This window comes from Cricetulus griseus, chromosome X, assembly GCF_003668045.3.
Source record: "Cricetulus griseus strain 17A/GY chromosome X, alternate assembly CriGri-PICRH-1.0, whole genome shotgun sequence".
Classification (NCBI taxonomy): domain Eukaryota; kingdom Metazoa; phylum Chordata; class Mammalia; order Rodentia; family Cricetidae; genus Cricetulus; species Cricetulus griseus.
The window spans coordinates 12,710,891-12,735,345 of NC_048604.1; the positions used below are offsets into that span (position 1 = coordinate 12,710,891).

The window sequence follows — 24,455 nt, forward strand, 5'->3', positions numbered from 1 at the left end:
TAGGGTTAGAGAAGAACTACCAAGCTTCACTTAACTGCATATGGGCAAGTGATGCACTTGTTTTTCCAAGTTTCTAAAACCCACTACAGCAAAATCCAATGCCATCCTAGAAATTGTAGAGAGGGAGGTATATACAGTTTATACAATCCAAGGGAAGAGGGAAGATGCGTTTGTATGGAAATGAGTGTATCTGCAGACAACGAGAGAGATTGTTCATGTTTCTTCATGGAATGGGAACAGGTTAACCATAAATCAAATCAAATTAAACCACTTTAACAAATACTATTTATATTTCATAAGAGCATATTTTATTGCAGGTATTATAGAGCAAGCTGTTTTAGACAATAAAGGCATTTCCACTCAAGGAACTGGCAGATCAGGCACAGGGCAAATGCATCCATTTACGTATCATATGAAGCAAGGGATCTGTGACAACAGGGAAGGTGCCAGAAGCTTAAAGATAGTTTTCTGCCTACCAGTTAGGATCCAAGTGGGCAACAATATTCAGTGCATCAACAGAAACTTAAAAGTACTATTGGATGTGCTTTATGGATAGATTCGTTGTTTCCATTACATGTTGTGAAGTTCCTACATTTACAGTATTTGAAGACACCAATAGTAAAACAAAAAAACAAAAATAAAAAAAACAGGAAGAAGGAATAGGCAAGAGGGGAAGGGTCAGGAACAGATGGGAACCTTTAGGTTTGCTTTCTTAGTGTTTGGCTTTCATTTATACTAGTAAAAAAGCTTCAGGGGGAATAAGGTGACTCCAAGTAGGAGAGAGCTGTGTATTTTGAGCCATAGAAAAATTACTAACTAGGTCTGCAGGATTCCACATATGAGAAAGAAACCATAAGATAAAATGTTATTGAAGATCAAAGAGAGAAAAACAGGAGGAATCAAAGAGAAATTTTTAGTTATTAGCTATACTTTATATATAGCCAAACTCATTGACATATATTGTGTAGATTCCCATATACTTTTCCTACTATCTGATAGAAGCATGCATCTAGGTTCTGTAGTCTAAGGGACTAGAATTCTTTTTCAGAAATAAACTCTCTGGAAAATTGGATTGCTGTAAAAATTAGACCTTGCCCTCTCTGCCCCTTGATCCAATGTGCTTTTGCACAGATACTGCAATTTGTTCCAGTTCTATGAAAACAAAATACATTATCTCTGGTTTATTATTATTGATGTTCAGAACTGGTCTAAAAATGAGCTACATTTGCACTTTACATTATAGACCAATGAATCTGAATTATTTAGGGTGTTTCAGTGAAAGGGTCTGGGCTTGCAGCCAGCCACACAGGAAACTCATTTGCTGAGACATATCTTCAAAATGAGTGTCATTTTATTTTGCATTTAGTCCTCCTTTGGGTTCCTAGCTCTGTGTACTATAGGCCAGGAGAAAGCCATAGTTAGTAGTGGTCAAAGTCAGCAGGAAACAAGACCAGACAAGTGGGATTCTCCTTTAATACTGCTGAGTTCTGGTGCTGGAGAGGTGGCTCAATGCTTAAGAGCACTTGCTGTTCCTGTAGAGGACCTGGGTTCAGTTCCCACCACACACATGGTTGTTTATTGTAGTTCATAACTCCAGTACCAGGGGATCTGATGCCCCCTTTCTTGCCTCCATGATACCAGGTACACATGTGGTACGCAGACACCCACACAAACAAAATATTTAATACACATAAAATGAAAAGAAATAAATCCTTAACAACAATAGCAGTAGCACCAGCAACACCAGCAGACTACAGGTTCCTATTTAATGAATAGCAACATTCAGATTTCAAGGTCATGAGGTATTACAGTGAAAGAAAGGGGTTGGTAAGAGAACTTGGATTCTTTTCCAGGTCTTGTGACTCCCCAGCTGGGTGATCCAATGCAAATCCCTTACCCTGTCTATGCCTGTTTCCTTCTCTGTGAAGCAGAATTCATTATGCTTCTCACATGGGAACATGCGAGGGTTAAATGTGGTGGCTATTGTAGAGACTGTTTCTGTGAACTGTACTCTACAGGGTACCTGACAGATGATAGTTTAGTCAGGCTGCTTGCAGATGAGGTCATGGTACAGAATGACACAGCAGTAAGGACCCTGGTCCCAGGCTATTTCTGAGTAGTACAAGGTAACTTTTATGGAGGGTAGGAATCTTAACTACACGTGAAAACAGACATGGGCTTTATTCTTTTTCTGTTCTTGTTTGTGTTGTTTAGATTTTGATAGTGAAAATAGTAGTGACAGAGTATGCCCTTGAGGTTTCATGGAATTTGTAATTAAGGTATAGCAAACATTGCATTTAGCTCACCTAAAAAGCCATTGCCCAACTTCAAAGTGTGCTACTTGGCTGGGGCAGGGGCTGGGGCAGGGGCTGGGCATGGGGCAGGGGCTGGGCAGGGGCAGGGGCTGGGGCTTGTGTGTATGTTGTGTGGGCAGTATGTAGGGATCATGAGAATTTAACTGCGGCTAGAGTAAATGCTGATATGTGTTTTGTTTCTTTGGTGTGTGTGTGTGTGTGTGTGTGTGTGTGTGTGTGTGTGTGTGTGTGTGTGTGTGTGTGTATGTATGTATGTATGTATGTACATAGAAGTCAATTCTATGTGTATTTCTTCACTCACTTATGACATTGTTTCTGAGACAGTCTCTCACTGAACTTGGAGAACATTAGGCTAAGCTGGCTAGCCAGAAAGCCCCAGAGATCTTTGTCTCTGACCCCTCAGTGCAGGGATTATAGGCAAGCACCACTCACACCTCACTTTCATTTATCAGAATTTATTTTATTTTATTATTTTCTTTTTTTACCATTTTTACTACATTTTAATTAAAATATAATTCCAACATTTTCCATTTCCTTTCTATCCTCTACCCCTTCCCAAACCCCTCCCTCCATCTTCTTCCATGCTCCCCACTCTCAAATTGATAATCTTTTTTCTTTGAGTATTATTGTTAAATATACATACATACATACATACATACATACATACATACACACATACATATTCATGAAAAATATTTAACTATAACCTACTAGGTCCTTTTTTGTTCTTTGTGTGTATATGATTTCAGGGTTATTGAAGTCATGGATCTTAGAAGAGAATCGACTACTGCCACTTTGCTAGACCAGAATAACTTCTAACTGCACTCTAAATCCTATCCTGTAAGCATAGCTACCACCCCTCATGAAAGAAGCCTCTCTATACAGCAAATGGGAACCATCCTAGAAAACACCACTGGATACAGTATAGAATCAAAAGATCACGGGGAACCCAGCCCCAGTAAATTCATTTGCATCACAGTTCTTGCATTTTTGGCCCAGTGAGCATCACAGAATAGGGGATAGAATGATTGTAAGGACCAGAATACCAGAAAGTATATTGTGGAATAGTCTTTCCTAGAAATGGCTGCATAAACAAGGGCTGAACAATGGCAAAATCAATGGACATGTTAATATAAAAGGGGAAAAGTCTCACTCCCTAGGCAAGGACTTACAGGCAACTTCTGAGAGAGAGAGAGAATTACATCTCCAAGGATCATCCTTCTATATTGGTTGTTGAAAACATAGTGGTCAGTCCTGAAACCATATACCAAATACACACAAACAACAAAAATGGTGGGCGATCTTCACAGTAGCCACAAATAACATAAAATATCTTAGGGTAGCTCTAACCAAACAAGCGAAAGACCTGTATGACAGGAACTTTAAGTCTTTAAAGAAAGAAATTAAAGAAGATACCAGAAAATGGAAAGATCTCCCATGCTCTTGGATAGGTAGGATCAACATAGTAAAACTGGCAATCTTGCCAAAAGCAATCTACAGATTCAATGCAATCCCCATCAAAATCCCAGCACAGTTCTTCACAGACCTTGGAAGAATAATATTCTACTATATATGGAAAAACAAAAAAACACAGGATAGCCAAAACAACCCTGTACAATAAAGGAACTTCTGGAGGCATCATCATCCCTGACTTGAAGCTCTACTATAGAGCTATAGTCCTGAAAACAACTTGGTATTGGCACAAAAATAGACAGGTAGACAAGGGTTACCCAATCTATAGTTAAAAAATATATCAGGACACAGTGTCTAAAATGGCAGAGCTACCAGGGAGCAGGTTGAAGTATCAATACCTGATAAAGGGAGGACTCACTGAGTTAGCAGAATTTGGGCAAAGGCCTTGGGCAGGGTAAGGAAGTGAGCCTAGGAGAAGCTGGGAAGTCAGTGAACAGGGATAACCAGATAACTCCTCAAACATGGGAACACTGCTGGCATGTGCAGGGAACCCCTTTGTGGAATGAGGAGAGTCGTAGTAGAGATGGTCAGAAGGGCAACAGGAAAGGGTGGCAAGCCAAGACATGGAGGGTATTGGAGACCATTCTAATGATGAGGATTTAACATAGTAAACATTGCCAGTCAGCATCTTTAACTCCACCCATGACAGGCAACTTCCATTCAGCTCTGAGATACAATTGTTTTTCTTTCTTCCTGCATTTGGAGTTTTTTCTGAGCCTTTAAAACCTCTACTCTATAGAGAAAAAAGGCACAATTCTTAAATGTTTCATATAGTAGCTAGGAAATAAAATGAGTTGCTTACCAACATACTGCTTCCAAAATTCAGTCTGTAAGAAAAAAGAAGACAACTTAATGATAGTGTTTAAAGTATTTTGATGTGTATTCATTTTCTTTTATAACATGTGTGATATAATATTCACTGATATTTTAAGATTTCAAACACAAGTCTCTTTAAAAATTGGTTTAAGAATAGTTTGCATTTTGCTTTATGTGTATGGGTATTCTGCCTGCATGCATACATGTACCATGTGCATGCAGTATTCACAGAGGCCAGAAGAGGGTGCTGGATCTCCTAGAATTGGAGTTAGAGATGTTTGTGAGCCTCCATGTGGATGCTTGGAATCCAACCTGTGTCCTTTGGAATAGGACACTGAGCGATCTTTCTATTCCCCCAGTCCTTTTTTAAAAAAATGAAGGTTTCCATATTTTGCTTAGGGACATATGGCTCTGTTATGATGTGGGTACACTCACAGTTTTTTCAGTGTTTTCAAAAGCTTCTCGTGCTTCTTCAAAACTACACCTTTCTTCTATGCACTCTCTCTCAAGATTTCCTTGAACAAACTCTTCCAGCTTCCCTGAATTATATCTTTTTGGACGGATAAGAATTTTGGTAGCATTTTCACGATCAAGGAAAACTGAAATTGAAAAGAACCTTTCTTTAGTTTTAGAAAAAAAGAAAACACTCTGAAAATGAAGCATTTCTTTTAAGAAAAGGTTTGTTTCAATCTTTGTAATTCTATAGCTATTTTCTCTTTGATGTTCTTACTGTACTGTATATACATTGAGATTTTGAAAATAAAATTTAATTTTATTTTAGTCAGTAGAGCTCCAATAATGAAAGGTCACATTTTTAGCCGTAGTTGTATTTAACTTTGGAAGAAAAAGAAAGTTCTTAAATAAACAGTTCACACTTTGTCATTACTTGAAAATAGCTCAGTTCAGGATCCTTGCAAGGTGATCCATCATCACCCTGGCTGAGCTATTTCCAGGACATAGTCTCCCAGTGACTTTGCAACAAATATCCCATGAAGAACAGAAGCCCTGTTTTTATTTGTTTTGTTTTGAGGGATAGATAGATAGATAGATAGATAGATAGATAGATAGATAGATAGACATCAAGCTATAATTTGACTGGGTAGACAGATATAGAGGATCTAGGAGGAGAAAGAATATGATCAAAATATTTTATATGAAAACATATTAAACAACAACAACAACAAGAACAACAACAACAAAATCCCAACTGTAGGCCAGCTGCAAATGTGAACCCAGTGCCTATCATGGGATAGCGAGAACCAATCATGCCATAATTGCTTTTATCTTCAGGCCCAGGATGCCTTTAGTTGGTATATAAATTCCAGTGATTTTAAGCATTTCCCTGAAATTCATGATGTGGTTTCTTTTAGGTATGACTGCCTACTTTGTAGGACACTCTGCGTTTTTGAGGATTGAAGGCTTTGAATTTTCTTCCTTTTTTCCCTTTCCTTCTCCTTGCCTTCTCTTCTTTGTATCTATTTTTGCCTTTGTCTCCCTCCCTCTGCGTATATACATGTGTATGCATATGTATGTGTGTATGTTCACATATGTTTATGTATGTATATAATGTATATTATCAATAGCAGAAACCCAAAAAGCTGCTTGGAGTTGTTCCTTTTCTAAACAGACCAGCAATATTGGGGCTGGAGAGATTGCTCAGTGGTGGTCTCACAGAGGATCTGGGTTTAATTCCCAGTACTCAACATCAGGTGGCTCACTTCCGCATGTAACTCCAGGACCAGGGGAGCCAATGTCCTCTGGCCTCCACAGAGAGGCACCTGCACGCATGTGGTGCCCAAAAACTCAATCTCATATGCATGCACTCAAATACAAATAATAAATAGATGACAGAGAGAGCATCAATGTAGTGATAATATTTCTAACTGAACTCTCTAGGACATTTGGTACTACTTTCTCATTAACTCAAAAGAGAGGAAGTAATGGAACTTAGTTTTATTAAATTATTTTTGTGATAGCTCTTTTCTTTATGGAACATTCTAGTCCACTGACATCCTTGTCCTCTGAACCCCTTTTGGGGAACACTTTCCCAATCCCTAAATTTACTTTAAGTATCTTCCTATCATTCTTCCCTTGCCAACTTCCCCAATTCATTTAATCTTTTGTTAGTGCTTTGCTTGCTAGGCAGTCTCAATGAAGCAGGTGTGTATACCACCGAGTTGCCTATGGGTACCTTTGTGTATTTATATCTCAGTTACCATAGCAATCCATCTGCTTGGTTCAAGTCACTCCTATAGAATATCTATGATGGTACAGATTTGTGGCATGGAGGAATGAAACAAACAAGGTTTGTAATCAGATTGGACGGGGTTTGAATCATGAATTTGACTCTTATTGGCTGTGTGAACATGGGCAAGCCATATAATACCTGGACCTTAACTTTCCCAAATGTAAATAAAGTGGGTGTAACAGCAGTGTAAGGATGTGTACCTCATCATCATGTTGACAGGATCTCTGAGATAAGTTATAAGCCAGTGTATCCCTGGTTACTAACCCCCTCCCCCAAGTTTCACATGCTTATCCCCTTTTTTCTCTTAGTTTTCTTCCTTCTCTAGCTCTTCTATGCATTTTGTAGTACCTTTACTTCCTTCCTTCCTTCCATGGAGGGAAATTACCATTGTTGTTATTGGTAGTAGTCTTGTAAAGAATCCTTTTGACTTCGAGTATTTCAGGATTGCTCCTTGTCACACAATAGAGGATCAGCCTAGATTTAAAGGCAGAACTCAGACTGTGGACCCTGTGCTGTGTTGGTATCATCACTCTGTACTCAACCCTTCAAACACTCTATATATGTTTCCTAAGCCTTTCATATGGATGTGGCTATTGAATCATTTCAGCTTGATTTCATTATTATCACTTCAATTGTCCATCTTCTCTTTATGGCTACTGTCCAGGTTCTGATCGTCTTTTTTTTCCTTTGGTTGATTGCTAAAGATTTAAGATTGGACTTGCTAGCCTGGAGCGTCATCTGGTGCAGCCTCACCAGACTGAGCATTATACGTTATAACAGAGTGAGGGGTGTGCTTCTTACACTTAACACTTGTTACACCTCCACATTGTTCTCTACTGTTCAATCTCCTTAGCTTGGGGCCCTTTTACAATTTATTAGATGATCTGACCTACCTCATTTTTTTAGTCTCACTTCTAGCAGTCAATATTCAAACCAGACAGAGCATCTGGAATACTTAGCTTATTGTGGATGTGGCTCTTTCTGTGTGAGGGCTACTATCTACATAAAATACTCACGTTAGTGATTGTTTTTATTGCTCTGTATATTTGATTATATATGTATATTATATATGATATTATATGCGCACAAGTATGGTGTGTGTGTAGATGGGTGATGTATGTGTTCTGGCTAGTTTTTATATCAACTTGACACAAACGAGGGTCTTTTGGAAGAGGGAACCTCTTTTGTAAATATATCCCTATCAAATTGGCCTGCGAGCAAGCCTGTGATGCATTTTCTTGGTTGGTGATTGATGCAGGAGAACCAGGCTCACTGTGGGCTGTGCTTCCCCTGTGCGGGAAGTACTGGGTTGTGTAAGAAAGTAGGCTGAGCACACCTTGAGGAGCAAGATAGTCACAGTCCCAGGCACTACAACAGTAATGTTGTAAAATCTGACTGCATAAAAGACAGTTTCAATCCGTATACTTTGTAAAGCCAAATTTGTTTCTCAGACTAATTCTGATTTCCAGTTCTAATTGGCACACTAAAGCACTATTCATGAACATACAGCCTTTCCTTTTCAAAGCCCGTGACAGTTAAACAGAAGACAGCACTACATGAATACTGTCAACCTCAGGGATATTTCCCTGGTTCTCTGACCACGACTCTAAAATCCTGTTGCTTTTCTCCTCAGTATCATCTTAGGATCATATATCTAACATCTCTTTAGGATTATCTCTTGTCATTATTGCCCCAGCTCTGAAATCTTGATTCTTCTATTTTACCATCATCCAAGGTCTTGTAGGGGCAGCAGTCCTTTGACACCTGACATCTCCTTACCACTAATTGATGAGAAAGTGTTTGGATCTTTTGTCCTCACACAGGTCAATCTGGTGCAGTATGGTGAATGACGTGACTCTATGATCCACATAATGAGTTTTCCAACATGTATTTTCTTTTCTTAGTCTCCCCACTTTGCTAGAGCAGTTTAACCTTTGCATTTTCATGTCATCACTTCAGCCTTTCAGTCTGATTCCACAGTTGACATCATGTCTGGAGTGGGAACCAGGAGAGCAGCCTGTTTTCTGGGGATGTTCAGGGTTAGCACCCTTGATCCTGACACTGTCAGCTGCTAGAGTTGATTTTAGTGGGCTGACAAGTAAGTGTGATAAATGCGTCCTGAGTGAGCATGCTGTTTGTCTAAATGGAGTAAGTTTGTCCCTGTGTGCCTTTCCCTGGGGAGTAGAGTCACTGCTGCTGCAAAAGGGAAACCAAACAAAACCCCAATGTGTTTGTTGTACTTTGCATGAACTAAGTTCCTGCTTTTTCTAGCCATTTGTATACTTGCAGTTGTCCCCTAGGCAATTCTTTGAGTACTAGGGTTCTCAAAACAGCAGCTCTGAGAGGTGTAGACTCACAAATGAGCTGATTTATTCTCATCCATGTAAAAGCTTTCCTGACAGATAACTTAATAAAGGATAATCTTCCAATTTAACTGAGAAATTAAATTGTACATATATACTTTATAAGTTATACATATGGCTCACCATCTAGTTCTAAAAGGTTAAAACACACATAGATTGAAGAGATACTTTTTATGTAAATAAGACCATTGCGGTTTTGATGTTTCCCCTTTTGATTTCAAGGTGGTGAATCTTAAATCCCAAAATAACACATTTTCCTGCTTATTCTTTAATTTCTTTGTTAAGACATTTTCTCACTTTCAATTTTTTTAAACCAAGGACACAGAAATTTTAAGAGGAATCATATTGCCAAATCATAAGAATAACTATTAAATCAAAATGCATCCTGAGCACTGTAAATCTGGTTCTTTTGAAAAGGAAGAAGGTGAAGTTACCAGGGAGCCAGTGTTTGCCATCTGACATGCCGCCTGCTAGAATCTAAACTAGAACATCAAATCATGGAATCTTGCTTTAGTTGAAAATGACGGCTGTAAATATTTCTGTATCTAAAAGAGAAGCACATTCAATGTAGCATTGAAAAGGAAACAAACCTGCACATTGAGCATTGAGTAGATATCCCAAAAGGAAGACAGTGATGAGGCCCGATGATTCTGCCATGATGGTGCTCAGGTGCTGCCTGACCTTTGTTAGTAGATTGTGCAAGTGTCAGGGCTGAGCAATCATTCCAAAGTACAAGCTGAATTGGATTTACTTCTGGGAAATTCCTGTCTCTATCCCTCAGTGGGCCTTTGGGCTATTTACTTCTGGGAAATTCCTGTCTCTATTCCGCAGTGGGCCTTTGGGCTATTTCTAGGGGTTTCTTAGGTCAAGTGAAGGAATGAGCAGGGCTCATCACTACATTGCACCTTGGGTTTCATGGGCTTCTGTCACTGGGGCAGGGCTACAGTTGTGCTGGCAGCAAAGTTTATCAGTTGGAGCTCATTTTATCTTTGTCAAAGAGCAATACTATAGAGTTTAAAGATAAAAGGCAATCCCATTATTTGATCCTTTATTTTAAAATATCTTAAAAGATGTTTATAAACTGAAATTATAAATCTAAAATATCTGTTATGTACTCCATTGTAATCCGGAATGTAAATCTTTCTTGTGCCATGTGCCAATATAGTGGCACATATAGACACTGTCTCTGAACATGTGTATATGTACATGTGTATGCAACTATACACATAGATATATAGAAATATACATGTATATCTATACAACAGCAAAAAAACAATCCCCATCAAAATTCCAACACAATTCTTCACACATTTTGATAGGACAATTTTCAGCTTCATATGGAAACACACACACACACACACACACACACACACACACACACACACACACACACACACACGTATACACATACAAACAACTCAGGTTAGCTAAAACAGTGCAATCCTGAATAATAAAAGAGCTGCTTAAGGTACCACCATATCTGACCTCAAATTGCACTAAAGAGCTGTAGTAATAAAAACAGTGTGGTATTGGTATAAAAACAGATATATCAACCAACGAAATCAAAGACCCAGACATAAATCCATACACCTATGAATGCCTTGTTTTTGATAAAGAAGACAAAAATACACACTAGAAAAAAGACAGCCGCTTCAAAAACGTGCTAGTTAAGCTGGATGGCTACACGTAGAGGAATCCAAATAGATCCATACTTACCACCCTACACAGTACTCAACTTCATATGGATCAAAGATCAGATACATAGAAGTTGCTAGAAAAGTGAGTGGGGAATACCCTTGAATGCATTGGCATAGGGGATGACTTCCTGAACAGGACATCATTAATGCAGGAACTCAGATCAACAGTTAATAAATGGGTCCTCAAGCAACTCAAGTGCTTCTGTAAGGCAAAGGACACTGAAAATGGAACTATGGCAGATTACAGAATGGGAAAAGATTTTTTTTTAACCAACTCTACATCCAATAGAGGACTAATATCCAAAATATATGCAGAACTCTAAAAACTAGATATCAAGAAAATAAATAACTCAATTAAAAATGGGATACAGATATAAACAGAGAATTCTGAAAAATAGGAAATTCAAATGGCCAAGAAACACTTAAGGAAATGTTCAATGTTCTTAGTCATCAAGGAAATGCAAATCAACAGTACTTTGAGATTTCAACTTACACTGGTGAGAATGGTTAAGATCAATGAAACAAATGACAGCTCATGTTGGCAATGGTGTAGAGTAAGAGGAACACTCATGCTTTGCTGATGGTAGTGCAAACTTGTACATTCACCATGGAAACCAGTGTGGCAGTTCCTCAGGGATATGGGAATCAATCTACTTCAAGATGAAGCTGTATACCCAAATGATGCTTCATTTTACCACAGAGACACTTGCTCAACAATATTCATAGCTGCTCTATTTCACAAAATCCAGAAATTGGAAACAACCCAGATGACCCTCAGCAGAATGGATGAAGATGCCTGGTGGTGGTAGCACACACCTTCAATCCCAGCCCTCAAGAGGCAGAGTCAGGTAGAACTCTGTGAATTCATGGCCAGCCTGGTCTACAAAGCTACACAGAGAATCCCTGTCTCAAAACAAAAACAAAAACAAAACAAAAACATAAAACAAAACCAAAACAACAACAACAACAAAAGAAGAAGAATGCATAAAGAAAATGTGGTTCATCTACACAATGGAATATTACTCAACCATTAAAAATGAAATCATCAATTTTGCATGTAAATGGATGGAACTAGAAAGAAATCACCCTGAGTGAGGTATCCCAGACACAGAAAGACAAATATGGTATGTATTCACTCACACGTGGATATTATCTGTTAAGTCACTGATAACTAAGCTCCATCCATAGAACCACACAGGTTAGGTATACAGTAAGGGACTAGGGGAGACAGATATTTCTCCTTAGGAAAGGAAAATAGGATAGATAGTTATGGCTGTATTGAGGGGGTGGCTGAACAGGAGGCTCAAGTAGGGTGGGCATGGGATGAAGGGGGGGAATATGGGGAGAGACAGTTAAAATTAAGGGCCATTTGAAGAGTGGTATGGAAACCCAATACAGTAGAAGCTTCCTAAAATACATATTTATATGAAGGCAATGTAAAGGAAATATCCAAATAATGGAACAGTCAGACCCTCAACTGGACAACTCTTGTCACAGCAGAAGCTTCAAGTACTAGGAGTGAATTGAATCTAATTGAATTGCTGGTCAAAGGGGTGGCTTGGGAATCTCTGAACAACACAGGCTGTTGCCAAGACTATAGGTTGCTTTCCACAAACTGATAGCATGGCTAAATTGCTAAAGATAACCCTTACATAATTCTTGAACATAGAGAAGTTGAGCTGGTGTCTAACTACAGCCTTCACTCTTATTTGCTAGTGTCTGTGGTACTCTGCACCCTACCAAAGGAGAAATATAAACATTAACCCAGTCACAAACGATTTGCTCTACAATGGTGTCATGCCTGCTAGATACGATAGTGCAATGGTGGCACAAAGTTTGTGGTTTAACGAACAAATACCTGACTTGACTTAAGGCCCACTCCACAATATGGAACCCATACCTGACACTGCTTGTGGGACTAAGAACCTGAGACTAGATACTCTAGGGATCCAGGATGAAACCAAACATTACTGTTTGACTAAAAGAATGTATCAACGAATGGCACTCTGCTATCATCAGAGAAGCTTCCTCCAGTCGCAGACGGTAACAAATACAGAGACCCACATGCAGACATTACCTTTGGTGGTGCATGCCTTTAATCCCAGCACTCGGGAGGCAGAGGCAGGCAGATCTCTGTGAGTTCGAGGACAGCCTGGTCTACAGAGTGATTTCCAGGACAGCCTCCAAAGCAATACAGAGAAACGCTGTCTCGAAAAGCCCCCCCAAAAATCCCTCCCCTAATAGCTCAGGGGACACTGTATAATAGCAGGCAGAAAGAGTGTAAGAGCCAGAGGGGATAGCTTTTTATTTCTGATAAATAAAAATCTTAGATGACTATACTTCACTTTTCATGTATTTCTTTGTCGTATTTTTAAAGACTTATTTTTATTTTATGGGTATGTATATTTGCTTGCATGTATGTCTGTGCTCCGTGTGTGCTCACAGAAGAGGTTATCAGAGTCCCCTTAGAACTAGAGTTACAGACTGTTGGAAGCTGTTATCTGGGTGCTGGGAATTGAACCGGAGTTCTCTGTGGGAACAATTGCTCTTAACTGCAGAGCCCTCACTCTAATCTCATGTGGCATTGTTTTGATATATTTTACTTCTACATATCTTAGAAATCTTAAATTGTATCATCTCTACTTTTGCTGTATGTAAACAGCCAGCAATGTTTCAAAAAAATTTTAAAATGAAGAAAAATCTCTTATGTTCAGGCACATATTTTCATTGTGGAGCTCTTAATACATAGCACCAAAATCCTTTCAGCTGTACTATTTTCATCACTCTGTAAAATTTTCATTGACAATTTTCATAGTGTAGGTGTCATGATACATTTCGAAGCTTCTGTTTATTTGAAAATGTCTCTGTTTTACCTTCATTTAAAAATATGATTTGGCTAGTTATGGTATAAGGTTGAGAATGTTTCTCTTGTTCAGAACATTAAATATTATTATCTTCCAGCACGCATTATTCCTGATGAGAAGGTGATAAATATTTTTATCACATTTTATCCAAAAACTGACTATATTAATACAAGGTGTTCTTGAGATTATTGGGATTTGTGGATCTGTGGTTTGGTGTATTTTTTAATTAAAATGTGGAAAAATATAGATAAATAATGAAAAATGGCATTCACATGACAAAAATGTTGCCTTTTATAAGACACTGATTCTCTGTGACGTGTGGGGGGTGTGTTCACCTGTTTATGCATGTGTGGAGGCCAGAAGTTGAGTTCAAATGACCTCCTCTGTTGCTTTTCAACTTATGTTTTGAGACAGCCTCTCAAAGAAGCTCAGTTCATTGATTTGGCTAGATTAGCCTGCCAGTGAGTTCTGTGGATCCTCCTATCTCTACCCCCAGCCCTCAGCACTGTAATTATAATTATAGGTTGGTGCCACCATGCCTGGCTTTTGTTTTATTGTTTTGTTCTTTGGGGATTTCTTACATGTATTCAATGAAATAAGATGAGATCTAGCCTCCATTTCCTAACCCATGTCTGACCTCTCCCTGTATCTCACTAACACATTACCTTCTCAACTTTAGATCTTCCAACTTTGTCTTCTTTTCTTTTAAAAAAATATTCTGCTTTACTGCTGTCATTATGTGTATGGAGTTGGGAAGCAATTATGTTTATGGGTTGTGGGAACCTTCCAGGAGGACTGCTTCTTCATGTGGTGAGCACGGGAATCTGAAGTTACATTCTCGTGCTTGTGAGGCATCTCTACAACCCCAATCTGTCTTTCAAAATAGACATTTCTGCATTCTTTGCAGCACTAAATAAGACTTCCTCGAGCACACCCCCCCAAGTACTTGGTGTTGTCAGTATTCTGGATTTTGGCTGTTTTTAAGAGATATATGTAGTGATACCTCATTGTTTCAATTTGAAATTCCCTAGTGACATGATGCCCAACATTTTTTTTTTTGTCATCTGTGTACCTTTTGAGAAATGTGTCTTAAGGTACCTGTCCCATGTTTTAATGAGATTCTTTGTTTTCTTATTGTTGGATTTTGAGTTCTTTATTTTGGACAACAGACCCTGTTCAGATGTTTCTGTACAGGTGTCTTCGACCACTCTCTGTCTTTTCTTTGACATTTACTTGGCAACAATTTTTTTCTTTCATGGATTTTGTCTTTAGTATCACATGTAGAAAGTTATCCCCAAACCCTTGGGCATTTATATTTTCTTCTATATTATCTTCTAGGAGTTTTGTAATTTATATTTAAGTCTGTGATCTTTTTTGAGATGAATTTTGTCAAGGTTATAAAGGCTTTTTTCATGTGATTGTTCACTTATTCAATCCTTATTTGTTGAAATGTTTGTTCCTTTGTCAAAGATCGGTTGACTGTATTGTGTAGAGCAGTTTCTAGGTTCCCTGTTTATTCCATCGATCTATTTATATATTTTTCCAAGGGTACAATACTTAATGATTGGCTGTAGCTGTATGGTAAGACATGGAGTCCAGTAAAGTCAGCATTTGGATTTTGCTTCTCTTTCTAGGTCTATTATGCTTCCACATAACCTTAATAATTAGTATATTGATAGCCACAAGATGGCTTGCTATTGTTTTTTAAAAAATGAATTGTAGTGAATGTATAGATTGTGTTGGGAAGAACTGACATCTTGACAATAATGAGTCTTAGCAATTAACATAAAATACCTCTATTTAGTTCCTTGATTTCTTCCATCAGAGCTTAGGGTCTTCTTCATATAAATCTTGTAGCAATTTTGTTATTTTCATATTTTAGTATTTCATTTTGATGGTGTTAATCTGAATGGCATTTTGGGTTTTAAATGCCAAATCCTACTAGTTCACTGCTACTATGTGGGAAAGCAATTGACTTTTATATTTTTAGCATTGTGTCCTGCAAACTTGCTCTAATCACTAATAATTTACTCTGGGAGATTTTGCTCCTGGGGTTTTAATTTACGTTTTCACATATTCAGTTTTACTAAGTAAGAATCCAATTGATTAAAAAATAGAAAGGAGGACTTATTCTGGCTCACAGTTTGAGGAATACATTTCTATCATGTTGGGGAAGGCATGGTTGCAAGGGGGTCAGCTGGGCATATTGCCTCAACAGTCAGGAAGAAGAGCCTAATTGATTTTTGCTCATTGATTTTGTGTTCTGGCCTTTCAGAATTCAATTGGTTGCAAGAGACTTTTTTGAAAGTTATTTGGAGTTATCAAGAGATAGACATACTATGTGTAAATATCATTTATTTATTACAAGTTTATATGCTATTATATATTTTCTTGCTTGTTCAGTTACTAGCTTGCCCACTACCATGTTGAATTATATTGGTGAGGGCAAAAAATCTTCGATTTTTCCTGGTCTTACTGGGGAGACTATTTAGTCTTTCTATAGTAAATATGATGTTATAGACTTTGGGTAGATTTGTAGTTTTTGATGTCATGCAATCAATACAATTATATTGTTTAACCTTTTCTGTGAGTTACTAAGGATTGAATCTTGGGTATCACACATACCAGGTATGTCTGTCAGCCACATTTACAACTTTTCACTTTAAGAAGGGGCATGTCTAAGGTACACAAGCTGGATTTGAACTCACTCTGTAGCCTAGGCAGGCCTAGAAATTGTGATTCACCGCCCTTATGCTAGCAAGTATTATTTCTTTTTTAACTTCTTGAAAATATGGATTTTATTGGTTGATTCTTGAATATTGAATATTGTTACATGCCTTGGAAGAAATCCCCCCATGGTCAGATGTATGGGTGTGTACATAAAAATGCATATATATGTGTGTATATGTATACACATATATGCCTCAGAATCATGCTTTTTATTTACTATAGTTCTGTACTATTGCTTGAACTCTGGGATGGGGATATTGACATTGTTTCATTGTTGAGAATTGTTTTGGGTATCCTGGATCTTTTGTGTTTTCATATGAAGTTTAAGATTCTTGTTTTTCAATTGCATTGGAATTTTGATGGAGATTGTGATGAACATGTAGATTGCTTTTGATAGAATGGCCAGTTTTTACAAGATTAATCCTACCAATACATGGACATGGGGGTGTCCTTATTCAGTTTCTTTCTTCAGTGTCTTTTCTTTCATTGTACAAGTCTTTTACTTTCTTGGTTAGATGTATTCTACTAGTTTTTTTGTATTTTTTTTTAGTTCAAATTAGGAACAAGCTTGCTTCACATGTCAATCCCTCCTCCCTCTCCCTCCCCTCCCCTCAACAACCCCCAACCTCCCACCTGCCCTCCCACCCCATCCAGTCTCCACTCCCCAGGCTGGGTAGGGCCCTTGATGGGGGATCCCCAAAGTCCAACATATCATCCTGGACCAGGCCTAGGCCCTCCCCCATGTGTCCAGCCAAGACGTGGAATGGGCTCTCAAAGTCCCTCCTTACACCAGGGAAAAAATACTGATCCACTACCAGGGGCCCCATAGAGTGCAGAGGCCTCCTCATTGTCATCCATGTTCAGGATTCTGGATCAGTCCCGTGCTGGCCTCCCAGACAGCAGTCTGAGGTCCATGTGCTCCCCTTGTTCAGGCTAGCTGATTCTGTGGGTTTCACCAGCCTTTGATCTTCATTCCTCCCTCTCTGCAACTAGGTTCTAGAGTTCAGTTCAGTGTTTAGCTGTGGGTGTCTGTCTCTGCTTCCATCAGCCACTGGATGAGGGCTCTAGGATGGCATAAAAAGTAGTCATCAGTCTCATCATAGGGGAAGGGCATTTAGCCTATCCTCTCCACCATTACCTAGATTGTCAGTTCGTGTCATCCTTGTAGATCTCTGGAAATCTCCCTAGTGCCAGATCTCTCCTCAGACTTATAATTCCTCCCTCTGATATGGTATCTCTCATTCTGCTCTCTTCTATTCTTCCCCAACTCAACATTCTGCTCCTCCATTTCCTCCTCTCCCCTATTCTCTTCCTCCCATTCTGGCAGCTCCCTCTCCCCTACCCTTATGCTCCCAATTAGCCCTGGAGATCCTGCCCCTTCCCATTATCAGGGGCCCATGCATTTCCCCCTTAGAGTCCTTCTCGTTTCTTTGTTTCTTTGGTGGAGAGGATTGTAGGCTGGTAATCCTTTGCTCTATGTCTAAAATCCATATATGAGTGAGTACATACCATGTTTGTCTTTTTTGTGACTGGGTTACCTCACTCAGGATGGTTTCTTCTAGTTCCATCCATTTGCCTGTGAATTTCAAGATTCCATTGTTTTTTTCTGCTGAGTAGTACTCCATTGTATAAATGTACCACATTTTCCCTATCCATTCTTCAGTTGAGGGGCATCTAGATGGCTTCCAGGTTCTGGCTATTATAAACAATGCTGCTATGAACATAGTTGAACATAGGTCCTTGTTGTATGGATGTACATTATTTGGGTATATACCCAAGAGAGGAATTTCTGGATCTTGAGGTAGACTGATTCCCATTTTTCTAAGCAACCGCCATACTGATTTCCAAAGTGGTCTTACATTTCTGCACTCCCACCAGCAATGGAGGAGTGTTCCTTTTCCTCCACATCCTCTGCAGCATAGATTGTCATTGGTGTTTTGGAATTTAGCTATTCTGGCCGGTGTAAGATGGTATCTCAGAGTAGTTTTGAGTTGCATTTCTCTGATGGCCAAGGATATTGAGCACTTTCTTAAGTGTCTTTCAGCCATTTCACATTCCTCTGTTGAGAATTCTCTATTTAGTTTTCACCCCACTTTTTAATTTCATTGTCTGGTGTTTTGGTGGCTAGCTTCTTAAGTTCATTGATTATTTTGGAAATCAGCCCTCTGTCAGATGTAGGGTTGGTGAAGATCTTTTCCCATTCAGTGGGATGTCGTTTTGTCTTACTGACTGTGTCCTTTGCCTTACAGAAGCTTGTCAGTTTCAGAAGGTCCCATTTATTAACAGCAGATCTCAATGTCTGTGCTACTGGTATTATGTTCAGGAAGCAGTCTCCTGTGCCAATTCGTTCAAGGGTATTTCCCACTTTCTCTTCTAGAAGATTCAGTGTGGCTGGATTTATGTTGAAATCTTTGATCCATTTGCACTTAAGTTTTGTACATGGTTACAGATATGGATCTATCTGCAATTTTCTGCATGTCCAAATCCAATTGTGCCAGCACCATTAGTTGAAGATGCTATCTTTTTTCCACTGCATAGATTTAGCATCTTTGTAAAAATAAGGTGTTCCTATGTGTGTGGGTTAATATCAGGGTTTTCAATTCGATTCCATTAGTCTATCTGTCTATTTTTGTGCCAATACCAAGTTGTTTTCAGAACTATGGCTCTATAATAGAGCTTGAAGAAAGGGATGATGATGCCTCCAGAAGAGCCTTTATTGTACAGAGTTGTTTTGGCTATCCTGGTTTTTTTGTTTTTCCATATAAAGTTGAGTATTGCTCTTTCAAAGTCTGTGAAGAACTGTATTGGGATTTTGATGGGGGATTGCATTGAATCTGTAGATTACTTTTGGCAAGATTGCCATTTTTACTGTGTTGATTCTACCTATCCAAGAGCATGGGAGATCTTTCCATTTTCTGGTATTTTCTTTAATTTTTCTTTAAAGACTCAAAGTTCTTATTGTACAGGTCTGTCACTTTTTTGGTTAGAATTACCCCAAGATATTTTATGTTGTTTGTGGATATTGTGAAGGGCGATGTTTTCCTGATTTCTTTCTCATTGCATTTATCATCTGTATATAGTAGGGCTACTGAATTTTTGAGTTTATTTTGTATCCTGCTACTTTGCTGAAGGTATTAATCACTGTAGGAGTTCCTGGCAGAGTTTTTCAGGTCACTTATGTAGACTATCATATCATCTGCAAATAGTGAAAGTTTGACTTCTTCATTTCCAATATCCCTTTGATCTCCTTTTCTTGTCTTATTGCTCTAGCCAGAACTTCAATTACAATATTGAAGAGATACGGAGAGAGTGGAATCCTTGTCTTGTACCTGATTTTAGAGGAATCGCTTTGAGTATCTCTCCATTTAGTTTGATGTTGACTGTTTGTTTGGTGTATATTGCTTTTATCGTGCTTAGATATGTTGCTGTTATTCCTGTTCTCTCCAAGATCTTTATCATGAAGGGATTTTGGATGTTGTCAAAGGCTTTTTGAGCATCTAGTGAGATGATCATGTGGTTTTTCTTTTTCAGATTGTTTATATAGTGGATTGCATTGATAGATTTTCATATATTGAACCATCCTTGCATCCCTGGGATGAAGCCTACTTGGTCATAGTGGATGATTTTTCTGATGTGTTCTTGGATTCAATTCACCAATATTTTGTTGAGTGTTTTTGCATTGATGTTCATGAGGGATATTGGTCTATAGTTCTCTTTTTTGTTGTATCTTTGTGTGGCTTGGGTATCAAAGTGATTGTAGCCTCGTAAAAAGAGTTTGACAATGTCCCTTCTGCTTCTATTGTGTGGAACAATTTGAAGAGTACTGGTATTAGCTCTTGTTTGAATTTCTGGTGGAATTCTGCAGTGAACCCATCTGGCCCTGGGCTTTTTTTCGTTGGGAGACTTTTCATGACTGCTTTTATTTCATTAGGGGTTATAGATTGATTTAAACTACTTATCTGTTCTTGGCTTAATTTTTGTAAGTGGTATCTATCCAGAAAATTGTCCACTTCCTTTAGATTTTTTAATGTTGTTGGAGTATTGGTTTTCAAAATAAGACCTGATGATTCTCTTGGTTTCCTCAGTGTCTGTTGTTATATCCCCCACTTTCATTTCTGATTTTGTTAATTAGCATGCACTCTCTCTGACGTTTGGTTAGTTTGGATAGATGTTTGTCTATCTTGTTGATCTTCTCAGAGAGCCAACTCTATGTTTCATTGATTCTTTGTAATGTTTTCCTAGTTTCTACTAGATTGATTTTAGCCCTCAGTTTGATTATTTCCTGGCATCTACTCCTCTGTGTTGAGTTTGCTCATTTTTGCTCTAAAGCTTTCAGTTTTTCTGTCAAGTCTCTAGTGTGACTATTCTCCAGTTTATTCATGTGGGCACTTACTGCTATGAACTTTCCTCTTAGCACTGCTTTCAGAGTGTCCCATAAGTTTGGGAATGATGTATCTACATTCTCATTAAATTCTAGGAATTCTTTAATTTCATCCTCAACCCAGGAATGGTGCAACTGGGTGGTATTAAATTTCCACAAGTTTGTAGGTTTTCTGCAATTTGTATTGCTATTGAATTCTAACTTTAAAGCATGGTGATCTGATAAGATACAGGGGGTTATTTCCATTCTTTTTTATCTGTGGAGTTTTACTTTGTTGCCAACCATGTAGTGAATTTTAAAGAAGGTGCCAAGTGGTGCTGAGAAGAAAGTATATTCTTTTGTGTTTGGATGGAATGTTCTATAGATATCTATTAAACCCAGTTGTGTCATAACTTCTGTTAGATCCTTTGTTTCTTTGTTAAGTTTCTGTCTGGTGGTCCTGTCTAGTGGTGAAAGCGGGGTGTGGAAGTCTCCTACTATAAGTGTGTGTGGTTTTATGTGTGGTTTGAGCTTTAGTAGTGTTTCTTTTACAAATGTGGGTGCCTTTGAATTTGGGGCATAGATGTTCAGGATTGAGACTTCATCTTGTTGGACTTTTCCTGTAATGTGTATGAAATGACCTTCTTCCTCTCTTTTGATTGCTTTTAGTTTGAAGTCTAATTTTTTAGATATTATGATTGCCCCACCAGCTTGTGTCTTGGGCTCATTTGATTGGAAAATCATTTCCCAACCCTTTCCTCTGAGGTAACACGTGTCTTTGAAGTTGAGGTGTGTTTCTTGTATACAGCAGAATGATGGATTCTGTCTTCGTATCAATTCTGTTAGCCTGTATCTTTTTACAGGCAGGTTAAGACCACTGACATTGAGGGATATTAATTTCCATTAATTGTTGGTTCTTGTTTGTTTTGGATTTATTGTTGGTGGTGTCATTGTTTGTGGATTTCACCCTTCTGTTTTTTTTTTTTTTTTACATATTTGGTAAAATTGGATTATCTATTGCCTGTGTTTTTGTGAGTGTGGTTATCTTCATTGGGTAGAGTTTTCCTACCAGAACTTTCTGTAGTGCTGGATTTGTGGATATGTATTGTTTATGTCTGGCTTTGACATTGAATATCTTGTTTTCTCCATCTATAGTGATTGAAAGTTTTTCTGGGTACAGTAGTCTGGGTTGGCATCCATGTTCCCTTAGTGTTTGTAGGATATCTATCCAGGACCTTCTGGCTTTCAAATTTCCATTGAGAAGTAGGGAGTGATTTTGATAGGTCTGCTTTTATATGTTACTTGGCCTTTTTCCTTTGCTGCTCTTATTATTTTCTCTTTATTCTTTAGGTTTGGTGTTTTGATTATTATGTGTCAAGGGGACTTCTTTTTGTGGTCCAGTTTGTTTGGTGTCCTATAAGCTTCTTGTACTTTCATAGGCATATCCTTCTGTAGGTTGGGAAAGTTTTCTTCTACGATTTTGTTGAATATGTTTTCTGTACCTTTGAGCTATATTTCTTCACCTTCTTCTATACCTATTATTCTTAGGTTTGGCCTTTTCACGGTGGCTCATATTTCCTGGATATTTTGTGTTAGGGATTTGTTGGACTTGAGATTTTCTTTGGTCGATGACTGTATATCCTCTAGAGAGTCTTCAACAACTGAGATTCTCTCTTCCATCTCTTGAATTCTATTGGTTATACTCACATCTTTAGTTCCTGATCATTTATCCAGACTTTCTATTTCCAGGATTGCCTCATTCTGTGTTTTCTTTATTGTTTCTATTTCAGCTTCCATGCCTTGAACTGTTTCAAGTGCTTCCTCCACTTGTTTGCTTGTTTTTTTTCCTTGGTTTTCTTTAGATTCTTTAAGAGATTTGTTTATTTCTTGAATTTTTTCGTTTGTCTTTTCCTCCACTTCATGTAATTTTTTGCTTGTTTTTTCTTCTATTTCTCTAAGGGATTTTCTTGTTTCCTCTTTAAAGATCTCTATCATCTTCCTAAGATAATTTTTGAGGTCCATCTCTTCTTCATCCTCTGTGTTGGGCTTTTCAGATCTTGCTGGTGTGGAGTCCCTAGATTCTCTTGCTGTCATCTTGTTTTTTTTTCTGTTGTTGAGTGTGTTCTTATTCAGTCTTCTCTCCATGTCCTCTTCCAGTGGTTGCAGGTGGGGTCTCTCTATCTCCTCTTATCACCCGGTGGTGGGGGCTAAGACTTCATTGCCTGCAGCTCTGGATGGTCTTGCCTCTCCTGGTCGTCTCCTCACTTGGTAAGGGCCGGGCCAGTGTTGGAAATGGGAAGGAAGAGTGAGGTGTTTCCAGACTCACTGGGCTCTTCCCTGCCTGGGTGGGTGTCACATGATCACTCAGTAAGCAATCGGGCTAAGGTTTTTCTTTATTCAGATACATCAGCCAAGCACAGGCCAAAGCGAGGAGGAAAGAGCCAGGACCAGGGCCAGCAGAAGGGGAAGAGAAGAGAGGGTCCACGTGTCTGTGGTCCCCTTAAGAAGCCTATCCTACATCACTTTAAACTTCTCTTCACCCTGCCCTCACGGGCGTGTTCAGGCACACCTGTCAGGGTTACCTGGGGCGGGGCTACTGTATCTCCCTACAGGTGGGTCCACTCTAGGCAGGCCCAGACCCAGAGAGCTCTGTGGTGAATGGGAAGTTGGGTAGGAGTGGGACAGGAGCTGAGGGTACACTCACCTCGGTAGGGGTCAGGCCAGTGGAGTAGGGGGAAGGAAATGTATTCTAGCATTTTTGACACTATTGTGAGGAGCAAAATTTCCCTGATTTTATTCTCACTACGTTTGTCATTGTTTTTTTTTTTTTTCTGTATTCATTTTGTATGCCTACTGAATGTGTTGGTCAACTGTAGGGATTTTCTTGTGGAGTCCTTTGTGTCTTTTATGTTTAGAATTGAATCATCTGTAAATAAGGATACTTTGATTTCTACCTTTCCTATTTTATCTATCTTTATCTTTCTATTGTGTTATTGTTCTAGCTGATACTTCAGTCACTATATTGGACAAGAATGGAGAGAGCAGACATCCATGTTTAGCTCCTGATTTTATTTTACAATATCTTACTTATTTTTTATTATACTTCTTATTGTTTGAGATTATAATTATATAATTTACTCTTTTCTGTTCTTTCCTCCAACCCCTCCCATGTACCTCCTGCTGTCTTTCAAATTCATAGCCTCTCTTTCTTTAATTGTTACTATATATGCACATATATACATACATATAAATATGTATTTATAAATATATAAATAAAAACTGCTGAATCTGTTTAATGTTACTTGTCTGTATATGTGTTTTAGGATTGACCAATTCGTATCGGATAGCCAATTGAGGAAATGATTTGAGTTTTTCTATATTTAGCTTGATGCTGGCTTTGGACCTATTTTATATTGCCTTTATTATGTTGATGTATGTTCCCTATTTCATTAGGTTCTCTAGAATTTTTATCATCTATTTGTTGTATTATATTTTTTCATTTCTATTTCATTAATTTCAGCCCTCATTTTGATTATCTCTTCCCATCTATTGGTTTAGAGTATTGTTTGTTCTTGTTTTCTCTTCCAAG

At 38.4% G+C, this 24,455-nt stretch overlaps 1 protein-coding gene across 1 annotated transcript in view; it reads right to left on the reverse strand.

Moving 5' to 3' along the window:
• Positions 1–9,884, reverse strand: part of F9 (coagulation factor IX) — a 28,810-nt gene extending 18,926 nt beyond the window's left edge. Inside the window, exons 1-3 of the mRNA XM_027433356.2 lie at positions 9,806–9,884; positions 5,040–5,203; positions 4,591–4,615 (exon numbers count right to left, since the gene is read on the reverse strand). Of these exons, the coding sequence (XP_027289157.1) occupies positions 4,591–4,615; positions 5,040–5,203; positions 9,806–9,872 (256 nt within the window). The 5' untranslated portion in view covers positions 9,873–9,884. The remainder of the gene's footprint in view (positions 1–4,590; positions 4,616–5,039; positions 5,204–9,805) is intronic.
• Positions 9,885–24,455: the final 14,571 nt, after the last annotated feature.